This window comes from Suricata suricatta, chromosome 14, assembly GCF_006229205.1.
Source record: "Suricata suricatta isolate VVHF042 chromosome 14, meerkat_22Aug2017_6uvM2_HiC, whole genome shotgun sequence".
NCBI lineage: Eukaryota > Metazoa > Chordata > Mammalia > Carnivora > Herpestidae > Suricata > Suricata suricatta.
In genome coordinates, this window is record NC_043713.1 from 48,429,784 (window position 1) to 48,448,473 (window position 18,690).

The 18,690-nt window shown below is 36.4% G+C and overlaps 1 protein-coding gene across 1 annotated transcript in view; it reads right to left on the bottom strand.

Moving 5' to 3' along the window:
- The window catches only part of GREB1L (GREB1 like retinoic acid receptor coactivator), a 140,027-nt gene that overhangs the window by 111,828 nt on the left and 9,509 nt on the right, over positions 1-18,690 (bottom strand). The window contains exons 2-4 of the mRNA XM_029922999.1: positions 15,538-15,697; positions 15,131-15,328; positions 5,352-5,528 (exon numbers count right to left, since the gene is read on the bottom strand). Of these exons, the coding sequence (XP_029778859.1) occupies positions 5,352-5,528; positions 15,131-15,328; positions 15,538-15,694 (532 nt within the window). The 5' untranslated portion in view covers positions 15,695-15,697. The remainder of the gene's footprint in view (positions 1-5,351; positions 5,529-15,130; positions 15,329-15,537; positions 15,698-18,690) is intronic.

Consider the following 18,690-nt stretch of genomic DNA (forward strand, 5'->3'; position numbering starts at 1 on the left):
GAGAGAGAGAGAGAGAGAGAGAGAGAGAGAGAGAGAGAGAGAGAGAGAGAATCCCAAGCAGGCCCCGCACCCAGTATGAAGCCTGATGTAGAGCTCAATGCTACAGCCCTGCAATCAGGAAATCAAGAGTCATATGCTCAACCAACTGAGCCACCCAGGTGTCCCTTTTCTGGAATTTAAAAATAAATACAAAAAGAATCAGTCAGATGGTACTGGACCCTAAATTTGTAAGGTTTTGTAAAATTGGAACCCAAGTTGCAGGTACATCCAACCACCTGTCAGCTAAGGGATGGGAGAGAAGAATGGGCAACTGTGAAGAGGAAGCTGGTCTGCAGAGACCAGAGCATGGACAGTGATGGGTAGCTCAGGCACTGTCAATGTTCCAGTTCCTATGGCAGCTAGCTGCACCTTCTCCCATGAGTGTCCCAAGAGTCCCATTTCCTCTTTGTTCACCCCTGTATATTCAAACTAGCTTATTATCCCTTTAGATCTAAAATCCAAACAATTCTCACTCAGATTAATCAAACAAAAGAAAACTTTCAGTGACCTGCTTAGAGCAGGGGACACAGAAAGAAGAAATGGAGAAAGCTAAGAAGATGAGAGGCTATCTTCTGCTTAATTGGAAATCAATCCCTTAATACACAGAGAAAAGTCACACAGAAAGAATGTCAGTTCCTCTGGTTGTGACTGAGAAGGATGCAACATATGTACTGCCATGTAGTGAACAAGGACAAAAAATGAGAAAGGGCATTCCAAACTCCATACATACAATCTCTCTCTATATAAATGACTAACTTAAAATAAATTCACTGATGCAATGATACACTCTTTATAAATCCCTAAATCAACCTGTTATCTAATTAACAAAGATATAAAAGGAGAGAAGAGAAAGGCCACCAGGATTAGAGACAGAATATCTCACAACATACCAGTCACAGAATGCTAACAATCAATTCCGACAATCACTAGAAATGGCAGTCCAATTTATTATTATTTATGTAACAATTATTTACTGAGTATCTACCTATATGCCAGACATGATGCAAAACTGGAAAAACAGAGAAGGTCATATCTTCTGATCAGTTACATAAAATTAGTAATTTATATAACTAGTTTATTACTGTTACTTTATAGGAATAAGACAATTCATGGGGTGCCTGGGTAGCTCAGTTGGTTAAGCATCTGACTTTGACTCAGGTCATGATCTCACAGTTTGTGGGTTTGAGCCCCACATCAGGCTCTGTGCTGACAGCTAGGAATCTGGAGTCTGCTTTGGATTCAGTGTCTCCCTCCCTCTCTGCTCCTGCCTCATTGGTGCACATGCTCTCTCTCTCTCAAATATAAATTACATAAATAAATAAATAAATAAATAAATAAATAAACATGAAAAAAGACAATTCATAAATTATTTAAAATATATTCAGAGATGGATTGCATTTCAGAAAATCTGGCTATCTGTCTGACACCTTAGAGCTACAGGCAAAAAAAAAAAAAATTGCCAATGGCTGCCTGGTTCACCAAGTTCCTGAGACATTTAATTATCCATTTCTCCATGTATCCATGCATCTATCCAAGAAATCCATCCATCCATCCAACAAATATGTACTCTACCATATGCTAGACACTGTTTCAGGTACCAAGTTTTCAGCATGGAACAAAGGAGACAAAACCACTGCCTCCAGGTAACTTACATTGTGGTGTGACCATCATGCCTTAATAGAAAAGTGCCCTGCTTTCCAGGCAGATATAGCACACAGTAAAATGATATAAGAACATTTTAGGCAAAATAATTAGAGACGGTGCCCCCCCCAAAGAGGCTTATCTGATAGATCCAAGTAGTTCATGAAAGATTAGTGTGAGAATTAAAATTAACAAATTACTTTTCTTTTGCCTATTCTCTGAGGTGAAAAGCAAGTGAATATATAGCGGAAGAATTGCAAATGATATGGATAATCATCAAGGAACAGAAATAGCACATTAATGATAAGAATTAACAATATTAAAGATAGGGGCGCCTGGGTGGCTCAGTCGGTTAAGCGTCCGACTTTGGCTCAGGTCATGATCTCACGGTTCGTGGGTTTGAGCCTTGTGTCAGGCTCTGCGCTGACAGCTAGAGTCTTCAGATCCTGTGACTCCTTCTCTCTCTAACCCTTCCCTGCTCATACTGTCTCTCTCTCTCTCTCTCTCAAAAATAAATTTAAAAAAACATAAAAAAACAATATTAAAGATAATGAATCTTACAGTTCATTTTTTAAACTCTGTACAGTTTCAGTATCAGTCTTCGTTTAAGAGAGATTTTATTTGCCCAAAGTTCTTATTGTCATCATCACAAAAAGTAACACCTCTTACAGCCAAATTACCTTTCTAGTTTTTTTGTCAATCAAGTCTTCCAATTGCATGGTAGATTTGGGACACATGAATTAGCTGCCAACTGGATCAATATATACATTTTTTAAAATTCATATTTATTTTGAGAGGGAGAGAGAGAGAGAGACAATGAGTGGGGGGAGAGGGATAGAGAAAGGGGAAGAAAGAATCCCAAGCAGTCTCCATGCTTAGTGCTCAGCACAGAGCCCAATGCAGGACCAGATCCTACAACTGAGAGATCATGATCTGAGCCAAAATCAAAAGTCAAACACCCAACCAACTGAGCCACCCAGGTGTCCCTCAATATATTTTTAAATCAATTGTCTCATAGTTTTTTGAATTTACATAATTTATATAAAAAGTTTGACAAATTGATATTGGAGTTCACTGGGATTTTAACATATTTAAGCTTAAAATTTTCCCACTATATTTTAATGCATACTAAAATAATCTATCATCAGTAAGAAACGTTGGATGGATATTAGTATATAAAAACCTCAACAACATGCTCATGTAAGAGAAAAGTTCTACCATGTTGCTGTACTACACTTTCACTTGGAAAGTGGTTAGTAAAAAATTATGTCCATTCACAAGGCTAGAGAAAGTAAGCAAAATTCGGTTTCTATATGGGTATTAATAAATATGACAGAAAGGCAGAATAATAACCATTTAAAGAACAAGCGCTCTGTGCCAGGCACTGTGCTGGAAGGGTGCCTTATGAACATCATCTCATTTGATCTTTACAACTCTGCAAGTTAGGCAACACTTGCCTCTTTATATAGATGAGAAATCTGAGACCTCAAGAGGATAAGTAGCTTGCTCCAGTTCTGAAAATACTAAGTGGCAAACCTGGGATTTTAATTTTAACCGCAGTTCCAACTCCAATGCCCAAGGTCTTTGATCTTATATTCCTTATCATATACAATTATGAAAACTATTCTTTTTTTTTTTAGAGAGAGACAGAACATTTGAGGAGAGAGGGGAGAGGGAGAGAGTTAGAGAGGGAGACACACACACACACACACACACACACACACACACACAGAGAGAGAGAGAGAGAGAGAGAGAGAGAGAGAGAGAGAGAGAGAGAATCTTAAGTAGGTTCCATACTCAGAGCAGAGCCCAATGCAGGGCTTGATCCCATAATGCTGAAAACATGACCTGAGCTGAAATCAAGTCAGATGCTCAGCCAACTGAGAAACCCAGGTGCCCCTGAAAATCTATTACTCTGATGATGTTTGTTCTGTCCTTTCATGATGTATTTTAGAAGGATTCCTCTAGTCATGAAGAATCATTAAGCAAAAAGACAGAAGAGATTTTTCTGTGTCTGTGGTCAGCCACATGTAAACTATTCCATCTGATGTCACTATAATGCTTTTATTTTTTTTAAGTTTATTTGTTTGTTTATAGCAATCTACACCCAATGTGGGGTTAGAACTCATGATCCTGAGATCAAGAGTTGCATGCTCTTCTGACTGGGCCAGCTAGGTGCCTCAACGCTATAATGCTTTTAAAATGATAAAAAGAAGTTTCCCAAAATTGTTATACTACAGCCAAATAGATTACTAGCTCTGTCTTAACATTTTTGTGCCACCACAACACAGCCTAGCATGATTTTTGTCACACAGTACATTTTGAACAAATAGTGCTGAATGAATGAGTGAACAAATAGATACTTAGACACTTCTTTGCTAATTTAGCCCAACTTATAAAGCTTACTATTAGGCTTCTGTGTTACACCATCTGCTCAATTTCACTAGAAGAAAATTATTATCTTTTTTATGAAAGCCTACGAAAATTATCACTTCTTTTCCTATGAACCAAGAGAAGGCTTTGAATGATAAGTTAAGGAACCTTTACAAAGCATGGACAGGGTCACTTTCTAACTCAGGATACTGATGTATGTATTTCCAGAATTTCTGATGATGCTGTGTAACTAGGAAAAATGTATCAAACTAAATAAGCACAGCTTACAAACAATGTAATTCTTGAATTCTTTGCCCTCTTCTCTTTCATTTTTATTATTTGCACCAGAAACATCTATCTGATTGCATCTGAGAAACAAAAGAAACTCCAGACAAATACAACAGCAAAATAAATAAATAAATAAATAAATAAATAAATAAATAAATAATTTAAAAAAGAAACCTCATGTGTCATCTTGTCTTCTTAATTATTAAAACTAATTAAAAACAAATCTAGTCTTTATTTCCCACGATTTAAGGAAGCTAGGTTGTGAAAAAAAAAAGTCTAGACTCAAAGTAATACCAGAGAATAAAAAAATTCTGAGATACAGTAATACATTTTACATCATATGTATATTCCTAGTTATTTTGGTTAACTGATGCTAAATATAACATGCGAATCACATTAATCACATATAGCTACAGATAATGGGTGGTATGGAAAAAATACCAAAAACTTACAAAGCCGATAATCCGCAGTTGAATAACTGCGAGTTGACTTGACATCAGATCCAGATCAATGACTCTCTACACAGTGAATCCTATTTTGCTTTACACAGAATTAATTTTTGATAAATCACATGCCATCCTTTATGCTTGGCTTAAAAAAATCTCTTCAAGGTGGGTGTTTTGAGAATGAATAAAAAATTAAAGCTAATTTTTAAGAAGTTACTAAAAGAAAAAAATGTTTCATTCTTGAGTCTGCAGAATTTTCAATTAATTCTGTGATTTTAAAAACTGATAATTTAACATTTTTTATTTTAATATTTTTATTTTGAAGAGAGAGAGAGAAAGAAAGTATGCATTGGGCAGAGGGACAGAAAGAATCTTGAGCAGGCTCCATGCTCAGTACAGAGCCCCTTGTGGGGCTTGATCCCACAACTCTGGGATTTTGACCTAAGCTGAAATCAAGAGTCAGATGCCCAACCAAGTGAGTCACCCAGGCACCCCTGTGAGAATTTAAACTTGTAGTTTAACTCCTTCAACTTGGAAGGAATTTTATAGGTGTGAAATACTCACCTAAAAGTGCATTTTTCCCATGATCATCTGGTAGAAATCGCTTGTCTACAGCACACACGAGGATGTGTTCAGGCAGATTGGGAGACTTGGCCCCGACTAGGAGGAATCCTGCTGGGATGTCGATTTGTTCCATACACAGAGATACCAAACGCAAATCCTTTCCCGCTTGACAAAAACCTAAAAACCGGTAAAAGCGCCACAGTAAAATGTTTAGAAAGGTTCTATCTCTTTGTCACCCATTTGGAAAGTGGATTTGCCTATGGGAATCACTATTAAGGACTAGATTTATTTATTTATTTTTTATGTTTACTTTTTTAGAGAAAGAGAAGAAGAGAAAGCAAACAAGCTGGGGGAAGGATAGAGAGAGAGGGAGAGAGAATCCCAAGCAGCTCCACACTTTCAGCACAGAGCCCAATGTGGGGCTCAAACTCACGAATTGTGAGATCATGACCTGAGCTGAAACCAAGAGTTTGACACTCAACCGACTGAGCCACCCAGGCACCCCAGGACTAAATTTAAAGTCTATATACTCCAGCCAAAGACAAATTTATCTCTTCCTCTGAGTGGAGCTGAAAACACACAAAAAGGAAGTGTTTCCAACAAGTTCAGCCAACATTGATGACTTTATATTTCCTTTTTAAAAAAATTTTTTAACATTTATTCATTTTTTGAGAGACAAAGGGAGACAGAGAGTGAGGGGGGGAGGGGCAGAGAGAGAGGGAGACAGAATCTGAAGCAGGCTCCAGGCTCTGAACTGATAGCACAGAGCCTGACACAGGGCTCTAACTCACGGACCATGAGATCAAGACCTAAGCTGAAGTTGGATGCTTAACCGATTGAGCCACCCAGGTGTCTCTGATGACTTTATATTTTCTGATCCATAAGTAAGCAAATGGTAAATACACAAATAATTTTGAAAAATGTATGTAATTTTTATGTACATGTAATACAATATTTTTATACTTTCAAAGCAAGTTAACTTCTATAAATGATGACTGTCATAGAAAAGAGAGGCTTCCATTTCACATAGGAAGAGACTGCATCTCAGAGTTTGGTGACTCATAAGATGAATGGGCCAGAACTAGAATTCAGAACTGTGAGGTCATTTTTGTTAAGCTACAGCATAACAACACATAACAGAACCTTATATAACCACTTTGTAAACCAAAACATATTACAACTAATTAGTTAATCATTTATTAAAAATCATTTGCAACAGATGCTGCCCTAGGCCTGGGGATAGAGTTGAACAAATATATCTTCCTCCAAGAGCCCACAATATAGTCTAATTAGAAGAATGTATAAGGAACCAATAAGCACAAAACAATATTACAGAGGATAGCTATTTTCTACTGCAAAGCACCTATTTCACATCTTCTGGGAGATAACTAAACCTCTTTGAACTCTAATCATATGATTCCCTGGAGAATGGGGATATTCTAGACTGACTGGAGGTAGCACCTGATCCAAGCTGGTCACCTTGATATCCCCTTTTCAGCCATAGTTGATTAGTCAGGGGCACCTGACATAAACTAGGACAATCAAAGCCTTTTCTCTAGGAATTCCAAACATGGAGCCAGACAGGGTATGGCTTAGCTTGATCTATGGTAGCTCAGTTCCTTGACTTGTGATAGAAATCTGTCAGCAGACAGATGGCTCCCGGGGAATGTTCCAGCAGTGTGTGGACCCCTGAAATGCAGTTATATATGCCTTTCCCATGGCTGGATTGTAAAAGCTTTTGCTTAGGAATTCTTCGAATGACTTCATTCTCCCTAAAACTAATTTCAGTTGGGTTGGGTTTCACTTGCAGCCAAAAGAGGGTAAATACATGTATAAGAAATACTATTTCAGAGAGCTGCAAAAGATAAACGATGGACACCTAAACCTCCACACACAAACCTAAGGAGACCATCGTCATCGCTGAATACAAAGTAGAGAATAACTCTGCTAAATTCTTCCAGTATCAATTTATAGTATGATGTTCACCAAATGCCAACAAGCAATTGGATGCAGACAGTATAAGAGAAATTTTAAAAATCCAAATATTGCATGAGGTTCTTGTGCACATAAATCTACCATATGGTACAGCTCACCAAACTTCAAAAGCAGACATCATGGAATTAGAGGAAGTCAACAGAAGAAAGAATAAAATGATAAAACAATGGAGTTCAACTATCTCAAGCTTGCAGGCCCCCTTTAACACTAAAAAATTCAAATTTAACTTTTAGTGTTTGTGAATTGAGAAAAACAAAAACAGAATGTTATTGTGAATTTTTCAACAATTTTGAATGAAACTATACTTTATTAGTCACAATATCATCTATATTTACTTGAAAAACAGTCATTTATACATGTAAGTCATATTATTTAGTTTACAAACTATGGATACATAAAAGCCCTAAAAATTTTTTTGCTGCCCCCACCCCATTTAAGGGACAGAACTCACAGGTTTGAAAATGGGGAAATGATGATGATGATATCAATGACAGAAAAATTTATGGAGCACTTAATATAAGTCAGGCATGGTACTAATCATTGCACAGACTGTTTTCTTTAATCCTCTAAACAACTACCAACTCCTTTCCATAGATGGGGAAGTTGAGGCTCAGGAAGATTAGAGAACTTATGCAGTGTTATATAATGAGTTCAGTAATGCTTAGGAATGTAAGACATGGGAAGTTTGCTATATAAAGATAGATCAAAGGGCGCCTTGGTGACTCAGTTGGTTTGGAGCCTATTTAAGATTCTCTCTCTTCCTCTGCACCTCCCCCGCTTGTGCATACGCTCTCTCAAAAAAAAAAAAAAAAAAGGAGAAAAAAGAAACAGCACTTTTATCATGACTTTCTCCAAAAGGCAGAACATATATCTTTCCAAAAGATGCATATAAATTAAGTGATGAGAAGTTCATGATTGTCTATTGACAGAAAACACAATGCTTAGGGAGCTGTCTCTGTCACTAAGAAGTAGTAATACAACCTTTCTACAACATTGACTCACACCATATCAGAAAGAGTAGAGTAAATGAAATGATGAGTCTGTGCCAATTTGTATGAATTTTCAAATTATTATGAACTTTTTAGAGCATCAGAGCTATATAGAACCTTAAGATCATCTGATATAACATCTCTCAACAGGAACTCCCAGGAACTTACAGGTATTCCATGATACTTGAAGCTGAAGTCAAAATCAAATAGTTACCACTACCAATTTATAAAAATTAATAAATAATTATTCTAATATCCTACTTTTAAAACAGAATGTTCTGAGGGCCTCCCCTGCTACACATGGAGGGATAGTGGAAACCAGTTGAACGAACTCAGGACTCATTTGTTTCAACCCCGTATCAGTGTATGGCTTTGATTTTCACACAAGTGCTTTTATTATCAGCCATATGCACTACTTTTTTGCTTAATTTATACTCATAATACATTGTTGATTAATGATGGGAAGCTCAGGGAGCACTGACTGTGTTAAGGAACACAATCATTTTACAAATGTGTCTAAAGATGCTCTTGCTAGAAATGAAAGTCAGATTCAATTCCAACCCCACTCACTAAACTATATAGTTGTATAAAATACACCAATGTGTTTTTGGACACCCCCCCTCCCCAAAAAGCAATGTCAAGGTAACATTTTGGTGACTATAATCCAACATGGCTTTTCATGTAAGAGGGAAAAGCCTACCTCACTCTGTAGCATGTTCAGTAGCAGATATTCTGCATGTAGCAGCCTGAACGTTTTCATGATGTAGAGCAAAAATGTAAAAATTATAAAAATAAACTAGCACATTCTTTTAATCCTAAAATTCAAAAATTTGGGTATTAAAAGTAGGTTTTGATTTTCTTTTTATTTGATACTAGAAAATATTTAAATATACTTAGCCCCTGAAAAGCTATAATATTTTATTTTTAAATTTCTCAATAAAGTATGCTTTTTCTTACACACCAATTTTATTTTTTTAATTTTTTTAAATGTTTTATTTATTTTTGAGACAGAGAGAGACAGAGCATGAGCAGGGAGGTGCAGGGAGAGAGGGAGACACAGAATCAGAAGCAGGCTCCAGGCTCTGAGCTGTCAGCACAGAGCCCAAAGTGGGGCTTGAATCTACAAACATAAGATCATGACCTGGGCCAAAGTTGGAGGCTTAACCGACTGAGCCACCCAGGTGCCCCTCTTACACACCAATTTTAAATAAGTTAAGTAGCAATTACTAAATGATAAGATGTAAATAATTTTTTCCTAATACATATGAATAATATCAAAGAGTATATTAACATACTGGTCTAAAATAAATACTTTCTACTTAAAATCAATTCTTTATCATATGCTATATAGTGACAGAATTAGGTTTTAAATCTCTAAGGAGTTCAAAAGACTACACATTATTAAAAAAGAAATTTGTGAGTCAAAGATTGGGTAACACTAATCTATTCAATATGTAAATGAGGACAGTAGGGCCTATAAAGCTTAAGAAAATTATCTAAATTCAAAAAACTCAATAACTGGAGAAAATGGGACTAAAACTCAGGTCTCTGGACTCCAAATTAGATGCTCCTTCATCCTCATTAACATCTATGACTCATATAATACTTCATTTTTCCTCAGTCTGATGTAGGACACTCTCCTATTACTTCTTCCTTGCCTTTTTTTGCTGAATCCTAATTACCCAACTTTCAAGGCTGAATCTTTGGTCTATTGGCACTCATCTACCTCATACTTGCTGACGGATCCTTAAAATTCATAGTTTTTCTGATGAGATTTCTTTTTTCAAAAAGTTTTTATTTATTTATTTATTTATTATTTATTTATTTATTTTGAGAGAGACAGAAACAGTGCAAAGAAGGGCAGAGAGAGGGGGAGAATCCTGAGCAGGTTTCGTGCTGCCAGCGCCTAGCCTGCTGTGGGCTCAAACCCATAAGGCCGTAGGAACATAACCTGAACTGAAACCAAGAATCGGACATTTAACTGACTGAGCCACCCAGACATCCCTCTGATGAGATCTTTAAACACAATACATTGCAGCAAAGGGAGATCAAGGGGAAAGTACAATTTTTGTTCTGGACTTAACAGAGAAACAGTCCAGAGGACTTAGTGTGGAGAATATGTTTAGAAAGCAGGATTTTCTGTAGAAGAGAGATGATTTCAGAGTGATTTCTGTGGCAAATAAAAAGGAACTACACAGTCCACCCAAATTAAGAAATACAAATAGTTTATACCACAGCCTTTAGTATGGGGACACCTAGAGGTCAAAAGTAATGACTAGATCCTAGAAGATCTAGTCTCCTTTCTAGTCTCCTTCTAAAAAAAATTTTAAGGGATGCTTATGACAATAAAAAGAGAAACTGTCCTATTTTATGCTAAAAAAAAAAAGCCACAATGACAAGAGTATGTAAAAGAGGTGCAGGAACCAACTGAAGGTGCTCCCAATGTCTAAAACCAGAACAATCTGAGGAACAAAGTAAAGTAGTATTAAATTATAACTCAAAATAAACATCTATGAGTGCATAACAATATAAATAAATGACTGAATAAATTAATAAGTAGGGGAGGAAAAGATAAATTCCCATGCATACTTTTAAATAATTTACATAGATACTCTGCCCTCAAGAAGGTGGAGCATAATTCCCCATTCCTAACGTGTAAGCTGAGCATAGTGACTTTCTCCCACAGTACGGTACATGGGGGGGAAAGAGTGGAGATAACACTGCCTTGGTCAGATGATCTAGGTCAACATCAACACTCATAAATCATGTTGACAGAATATACCCTTGATACAATATGATGAAAATGGCAATTTACCTTTGTGATCTTCCTCCCCACAAACCCATATCCCAGTCTAATCAGGAAAAAAATATCAAATTCCAGTAGAGGGTCACCTACAATATACCTGAACAATGATTCCTAAAACTGTCAGGGTCATTAGAACCAAGGAAAGTCTGAGAAACTGTCACAGCCAAAAGGAGCCTAAGGAGACATAACAATTCTATTTTTAGTATCCTGAAGGAATTCTGGAACAGAAAAGAGATATTAGGTAAAAACAAAAACTAAGAAATCTAAATAAACCATGAGCTTTACTATTAAAATTAATAATAATGTAAGATGCTAACAGTAGGAGAAAGCGCAGGGATATATAGAAACTCTATACTATTTTCTCAACTTTTCTTTAAGTCTAAAACTGTTCTTAAAAAGTAAAGTCTGGGGGTGCCTGGGTGGTTCAGCTGGTTAAGTGGCTGACTTCAGCTCAGGTCATGATCTCACATTTTGTGAGTTCGAGTCCCACATCAGGCTCTTGTGCTGACAGCTCAGAGCCTAGAGCCTGCTTCAGATTCTGTTTCTCCCTCTCTTTCTGACCTTCCCCTGCTCTTTCTCTGTCAAAAATAAATAAATGTTAAAAAATTTTTTAAGAAGTCTGTTTTCACAATGTCCTATTTTATCTTCTTGTCTTCATGTTACTTGCCAACACCAGCCACACAGCCAATTGGATTAAGAAGAGAGAAAACAGGAGAGAAAGAGAAGGCAAGGCTGAGTCCACCAACAGGGTAATCCAAGAAAGAAATTAATCCAAGGCCAGAAATGGTTGCAACATCAAGAAGTTCCTACATTGAGTTTCTAATTATTCTGAAAATACACTCACCTGGCAAAGATCTGTCTTTTTACTGTGACACCTTTTATCTGTTCTCCTAAATCCTAATTTTTGGGGGGATTCAGATCAGCTAATTATTTACAAAATATATTATGAGGGATCCCCAAATAAGAAAAAACATGCAAAGAGCAATATTTAGGTTTTTTTTTTTTAAGAATAAAAATAAGCTCTGTGTCTGTGTCTGAAGAGTGGATAGCTAAAGAATCTATGAAATGTGATTATATTTGAAGGTCTGTAAGATCCAAATATCTGGTGTAACAGGTAGTTCTAGTCTCTAGAAATAATGTCACATTATTAATATAATAAAGATCAATTACCCAATCTCAATTAAAAACTCAAACAAAATGAAAAGAAATCTTATTACACCCCTCTAGGGTAATTCTGAATCACATCTGAAGTAATCCTGAAAGACAGAATCTTTTTTTTAGGGGCTTCTGGAAGACCTGGGAAGAGTGCCCTAAGGAAGGATCTAAGCCTGTTTACTGTACGCAAGGAAAGAAAGATAAGTTATCGATGTGGGCACACAAATAACAAACTTGTCCCTAAACAGCTTTGTTTTCTGAGAGTAATACTAAAATGCTGCCTTAACCCCAAGAACTTTGCAGCAAATTAGTTTAATTTTTAAAAAGGAAAAATGGTAGAGGGCCCTTCTTTGTAAACTTCATCTGCATTTACCTTAAGAAAAGAGCCAAGGTTTTCTCATTTCACAGAACCAGATTTGCATTCTCCAATTATCTCCAACTTGAAGGTTACAGAGTAATCTAAGCGGGGGAGGGGAAAGTTTATTGAAACAGCTGTAAACACAAACTAAAGTAATCAAAGCAGTATTTGGATGCCTCAAATTTGGTTGCCCTTCACCCCTTTAGACAATCAACTGCCTCCCAGCAGGGTGGGAACCTACACTATTCCAATAATTTACATAAGAAATTAGCAACCAAAATTTACATCTGAATGGTAACCCCCAGAAGCCCATCAGGTATTAAGTATCTGCTTATCTAAATTGCCTCTAAAAATAGCTTTACCTTCCTTTTAGTCTTAGGTAAATAGAGCATTTCCCATGAAGGGAAGGTGGTGTGTTAAAACAAGCCCAGGCATTATATTGCCCTAATTCACCTTCATTTCTATTAGAAAAATTTCAGGCCTGTTCTGTTTTTGGGTGAGAGGGCTCTTAGAACTACCCTAGAATGAACCAAATTGAACGAGCTATGGACAAACTTTAAACTATCAGATTACAAACTATGGTTTTTGTTTTTAATGGCCACCTTGAGGTGAATTAAAGGGGGCGAAATATGGACGTGCAATTAATTATAAGAAGGAATGTATGTGTATGACCGGTGTTTTCAGGTTGTCTTGAAATTTGAATTTTGCTTGGGTGCAACAGTTGTTTCCCTCCCCTCCCCCTACAGAAAAACTGCACCTTCAAATCTTTTCCTTCATCTCTAAAATTAACTATTACTCTTCCCTTACACTTTACATAATTGCCTCATGGTAAGAGTAGTGTTCTTATGTTTTAAAGTTCAAGAAATAGTTGCTGTCTGTTAGATCACTGAGTTTATATCTTGGTTTAGAACACTAAACATACCTGACTGTTAGTAATATCAGTGTCAGCACCCCCAAAAAACAAACTAAAAATATATCTAGAGCACAGGAAAAACAGGGGAGCCCCTCCTCATTTTTGGTATAAAATTTGATATTTCAGAATCATCCTCTAAAGCTTTGACTCTGGTTCTATTTAATTCTTACATATAACAAGATTCTCAATGACAATCCAACGATATTTTTAGCACAATTTCAACATTTGGTTGTTAACTGTTAACTATGACTTAACTGATAAATAACAGGCACAAAAATCGATCTAAAACAGCTAAGTGGAAATCTAATCCAGTCACCAGCTAAACAAATATAGGTTTAAAAGCCTATCTTACTAAGAATAATGAGTAAATTGATGTATAATATTAAGTCTGGGCAAAAGAAATCAATCACATCTGGAAGCAAATTTATAAGAAATAGTGCAGATAGGATTAAGGATTTTGAGCTTTTTACATTTTATCAGATTCTTGAAAGAAAGGAAGAAAGGAAAGGAAAGAAAAAATTAAAAACAGACAAAGGGAGGGTAAAAGAGAGAAAAAAGAAAGTCAAGAAATAATAAAACTTCCAAGCAGTGCAAACTCATTGATCTGGACTTGCACATTTAAATCTCTAGTTTATCCCAAATTATTTACAATTCAAGCTGCGTAGGGAGAATGTCCTGAAATCTTACCCCTTTCCTTCACACTCCTCACCCCTAAGATTTCCATGCACTGTAAACACCCAGGTCCAAGTCAATCTGGGTATAAAAACTGTACTTTGGTTAGTACAGATAAAGTAGAACCCACATACCAATTAGGCTGGGATGGCCAGAAAATAGCACTGTAGATACAAAATGTAAGGAAGAGAGTATATTTTAAGTTGTGGCATCATCAAAACCATGAAATAACTGAGAATGTTTTATATTAAGATTTCCTTTTTAAAGTGTGGCTAAAGCCTTGGCGGAAGAGGAGGTTGACAAAATAAATAAAATGGGATTATCAAAATATGTACCTTTTTTTCTTCTACAGATAACACCAAATCGCATGAGTGTTCAAAATAAATGGAAAGGGTAAATATAAAACATCTAATATCTCCATTAATGTTTTTGAGGTTGGAACAGAAAGAAGTAGGAAGACAGGACACTTAAAATGTGTCTGAAATAGTAGCATTCTTGCAGGAAAAGCCGTGGTCTGGGCCTAGGCTTGCTTTTGACACATATCATCTTAGAGAAGTCATTCAACCTCTGTGAATCTCACTTTCTTCATCTATAAAATGAAGTGACAATACCTGTCTTTCTTATAGACACCTGCTGTGAAGTCACAGAAGATAATGTCAGTGAGACCATAATCATTCCTCATTCCTTTCTGTAATTACTGGTTTCCAGCTTTCAGCACCACATGTAATGATTGGAAACTAGCTGGACAATAAAAAGGAATCAGAAAAGAAAGAGAAAGAAAGGAAGGAAGGAAGGAAGGAGGGAGGGAGGGAGGGAGGGAAGGAAGGAAGGAGGGAGGGAGGGAGGGAAGGAAGGAAGGAAGGAAGAAAGGAGGGAAGGAAGTAAACCCACCATCTGTAGTGCAAGACCCTTCTGGGGCAGGTTTTTGTGAATAGGGAATTGGTGGGCTATTTGAATCAGACATTTCTTCATCATCTTCGTCATCTTCCATTTCATTAACTGTTAGATTGTTAGAAAAATCCAGGCTTCCATTTTGAGTGTAGCGGTGTACCAAATCTTTATCCAGATCCTCCACCTTGGGTTTTACATCTGGGTGAGCAAATAAATTATAGCTAATTTAATAAAAAGATGCTTATGGAAAAATAATCAAAAGAAAAATTCATAGTTCTGAAAGATATCAGAGGACAGGGAGACTAGCAATGTCTAATATTAAATCAGTTTATTTCAGAGGTCCCCAGATTTGGAATTTCTACTTCTTTTAAAAGGAATCTAGAAATGTGTGGGATTGAGAAACTTACCTGCAGATGAGAAAGGATGCTGGTCAGGGTCCAGGTACAGCTGGGAAAAAATTGGCCGTGGCACCACACTACTACATCTGAGAGAGGCTTCTATGGAGTTGTGGAGAGCTTCCTCAAATTGAGCAGATTTCAGTTGCCCAGCATATGAATTCCCCATGGTCTATGCCACCCCCGCAAAGAAAAAGAAGGAGAAAATTTATATAATTAGAGGACTCTATATCTGCAAAGTACACATAGAGCTTATATAAACAATATCCATATATCTTAAGATTTGTATATGAACTCTACCTATATTTCTTAAGACAACTTGTTTAAGTTATCTGTTACATAACTTTTGCTTTTTGTTTTTATAACCCAAACCCATTTCAAAAAGACCCTTTAGAGGACCTTATATCTGAAAATCAAACAGTAATAAATGCTTTAAGTCAAGGTTCTCTGACCAGTAAATCAAGATTCACCTGTCAATCATGAAGCCTAACATGATGACAATGGGGCCATTCCTCCTCTTTAAAACTAGTGGGCTACCATGATCCCACATCAACTCTATCAATGCTTTTAGAGAAAGTATCTAGTTGCTGCTCTCTCTACTAAGATCTTCTTGCCCTGGCAGAGTAGGGGGAAATTTCTTGGGGTGGGGGGCGGAAAGCAAGCAAGCAAGCAAGCCTTGTGATAATATATTTTACAAATTCCTAAAAGCATGATTTGAGCCTTCTAAACCCAAAGAACTCATTTATGTATTATTAGAATTTATTTTTTTAAAAACACTGTTTTTTTCCATTAATATGAATCACAATCTACTTGAGACTCTCTATAAATGTATAGAGTAAGAAGTTCTAAAGCCAAGGCCTTTACTTCTCATAACTAATATTTGTATAGTTCTTGTTAGTTACAAAAAACCTCCATGAATATCAATAACAACAACAATTCATTGGTTGCTAACTACTGGCTATATCAACAATTCTCAAAGTGTGTTCTGAGGTCCCTAAGACCCTTTCTGGGGTCCATGAGTTCAAACTCTTTTCAAACTTATTACTAAGACAGTATTTATCTTTTTTCCCTCTTTCTCTCATACATGTATAGTAGTATTTCCCAGAGGCTGTATAATGTGTAATATTGCAACAGGTTGAATGTGGAAGCAGATAAATCACTTTTCTCACTAAACTTTTTTTTTGAAAATTTATTTTCCCCCAAATATTATTTATGTTGACATATAATGGGTTATTATTTTAACTTTTAAAGTTAATATATATTTTAAACATTTCTTAGTCTTAGTTTCTACTAAATATAGTCTACATAAAAAAATGAATTTTTATTCTGGGATGAAAAGTGTGAGAGCTGTTGTGCTAGATGTACTAAATACTTTATAAAAATTATTTTATCTAGGGCACCTGGGGTGGCTCAGTCAGTTAAGCCTCTGGCTCTTGGTTTTGGCTCAGGTCATGATCTCATGGTTTGTGAGTTTGAGCCCCACATCGGGCTCTATGCGGGCAGTGTGGAGTCTGATTGGGATTCTCTAACCCTTTCTCTCTCTCTCTCTCTCTCTCTCTCTCTCTCTCTCTCTCTCTCTCTGTCCCTCCCCAGTTTGTGTTCTCATGTGCACTCTCTTTCTCTCACCCTCCCTCTCAAAATAAATTAATAAACTTTAAAACATATATTTTATTTAATTCTTAGCATTCGGAAGTAAATAGGACCTTGTCTCATTTCATCAATGAAACAACTAAGGCTTGGAGAAGCCAAGTTGCTTGTCCACTATCACCCAGCTGGTAAAGGTCAGAACCAGAACTCAATATCTAGCTGTATGAGGATAAATCCTACACTCCTATAGTATAGGCTCAATTTGGATAAATCTCATTTCAAGAAAGGCAATTTGAAAATATCATAGCCCTACTTATCCCATCAAGGAGAGGGACAGATATTAAATTTCATCTGGAATGTCAACTGTGATGGACTCTCTGAAGGAGTCCCTAGAGAACTGGTTGAGAAGGATCCTAAGCATGCATCTGGGCTCAGCAGGAAAAGGAAACCAAGATCGGTGACTCCTAAGCAGAGACGGGGTGATGCATACAACCTTACTATCAGGTTTCCCAGACTTATATTCATGAGCTCCATAGGAGATTTTGGTGACTCTGAGCGCTGAGCTGCCTTTTTATAGCAAAGAAGGCCATTTACATCAATCTGGGTAGCAATAAGTAGTATTCAGAGATATCCATCAGAGTGGCTGGATTTACTAAAGCTTTGTTAGAGGTTCTTATGATTTGGAGAAAAGCTGGACTTATATTTTAGCAACCTCTCTCAAAATAGGTAATAAGAAACTAAATACCATGGATTTAAATTAGTAAGTTCCAAAAAAAATTAGTAAGTTCCTCTTTATAAGGAAAAGAAATTTTATAACTATATGAGGTGATGGATATCAACTAAACTTATATGTAGTAACCATTTTACAAGTTATACCTATATCAAATCATCATATGGTACACCTAAAACTTATACAGTGTTATATGTCACTTTTATCTCAATAAAACTAGAAAAAATAAACTAGATTTCTTTCAGTTACTTGGTTCCTTTCTTTCAAAAAGTACAAACCCAAAAGTATATGTATGATACACAGTTAAATGTTGTTTATATGTAGAAGAAAAATCAACAAGATCTGTCAAATAAAGTTTTCCTGAAATACCAAGTTTTTGTCCAAACTTCTAAGACTCTCCATTTGGACAGCTATAAACATTTAAATTTTCTAAAACTCAACAGCAATTTATTTTTCAGTAGAACTACACATGATCAAAATAGAGTGGGTTTGCAGGAGAAATACACTGTGTTACCAGTTAAGTCAAAATTCAATAGCCATTTCACCTTTCTTTTTTGCTGAAGGGAGAAAACTACCAGCACAGTCAACCATGGGATTTCTTAACCCTGAAGAACAATGGAATAACTTCAAAGGTGGACCTTTAGCCTTTCTCCAGAGCACCAAATGCCTGGAAATCTTACCTCTTTTTAACTATTACCTGCTCAACAAGTTATCTTCCTTTTATCATTGAAAACTTTGAAAACCATATTTTTTTCCATAATATGTTATTGTCAAATTGTTTTCCATATAACACCCAGTGCTCTTCCCCTTAAGTGCCCTCCACCATCACCACCACCTCTTTTCCCCCC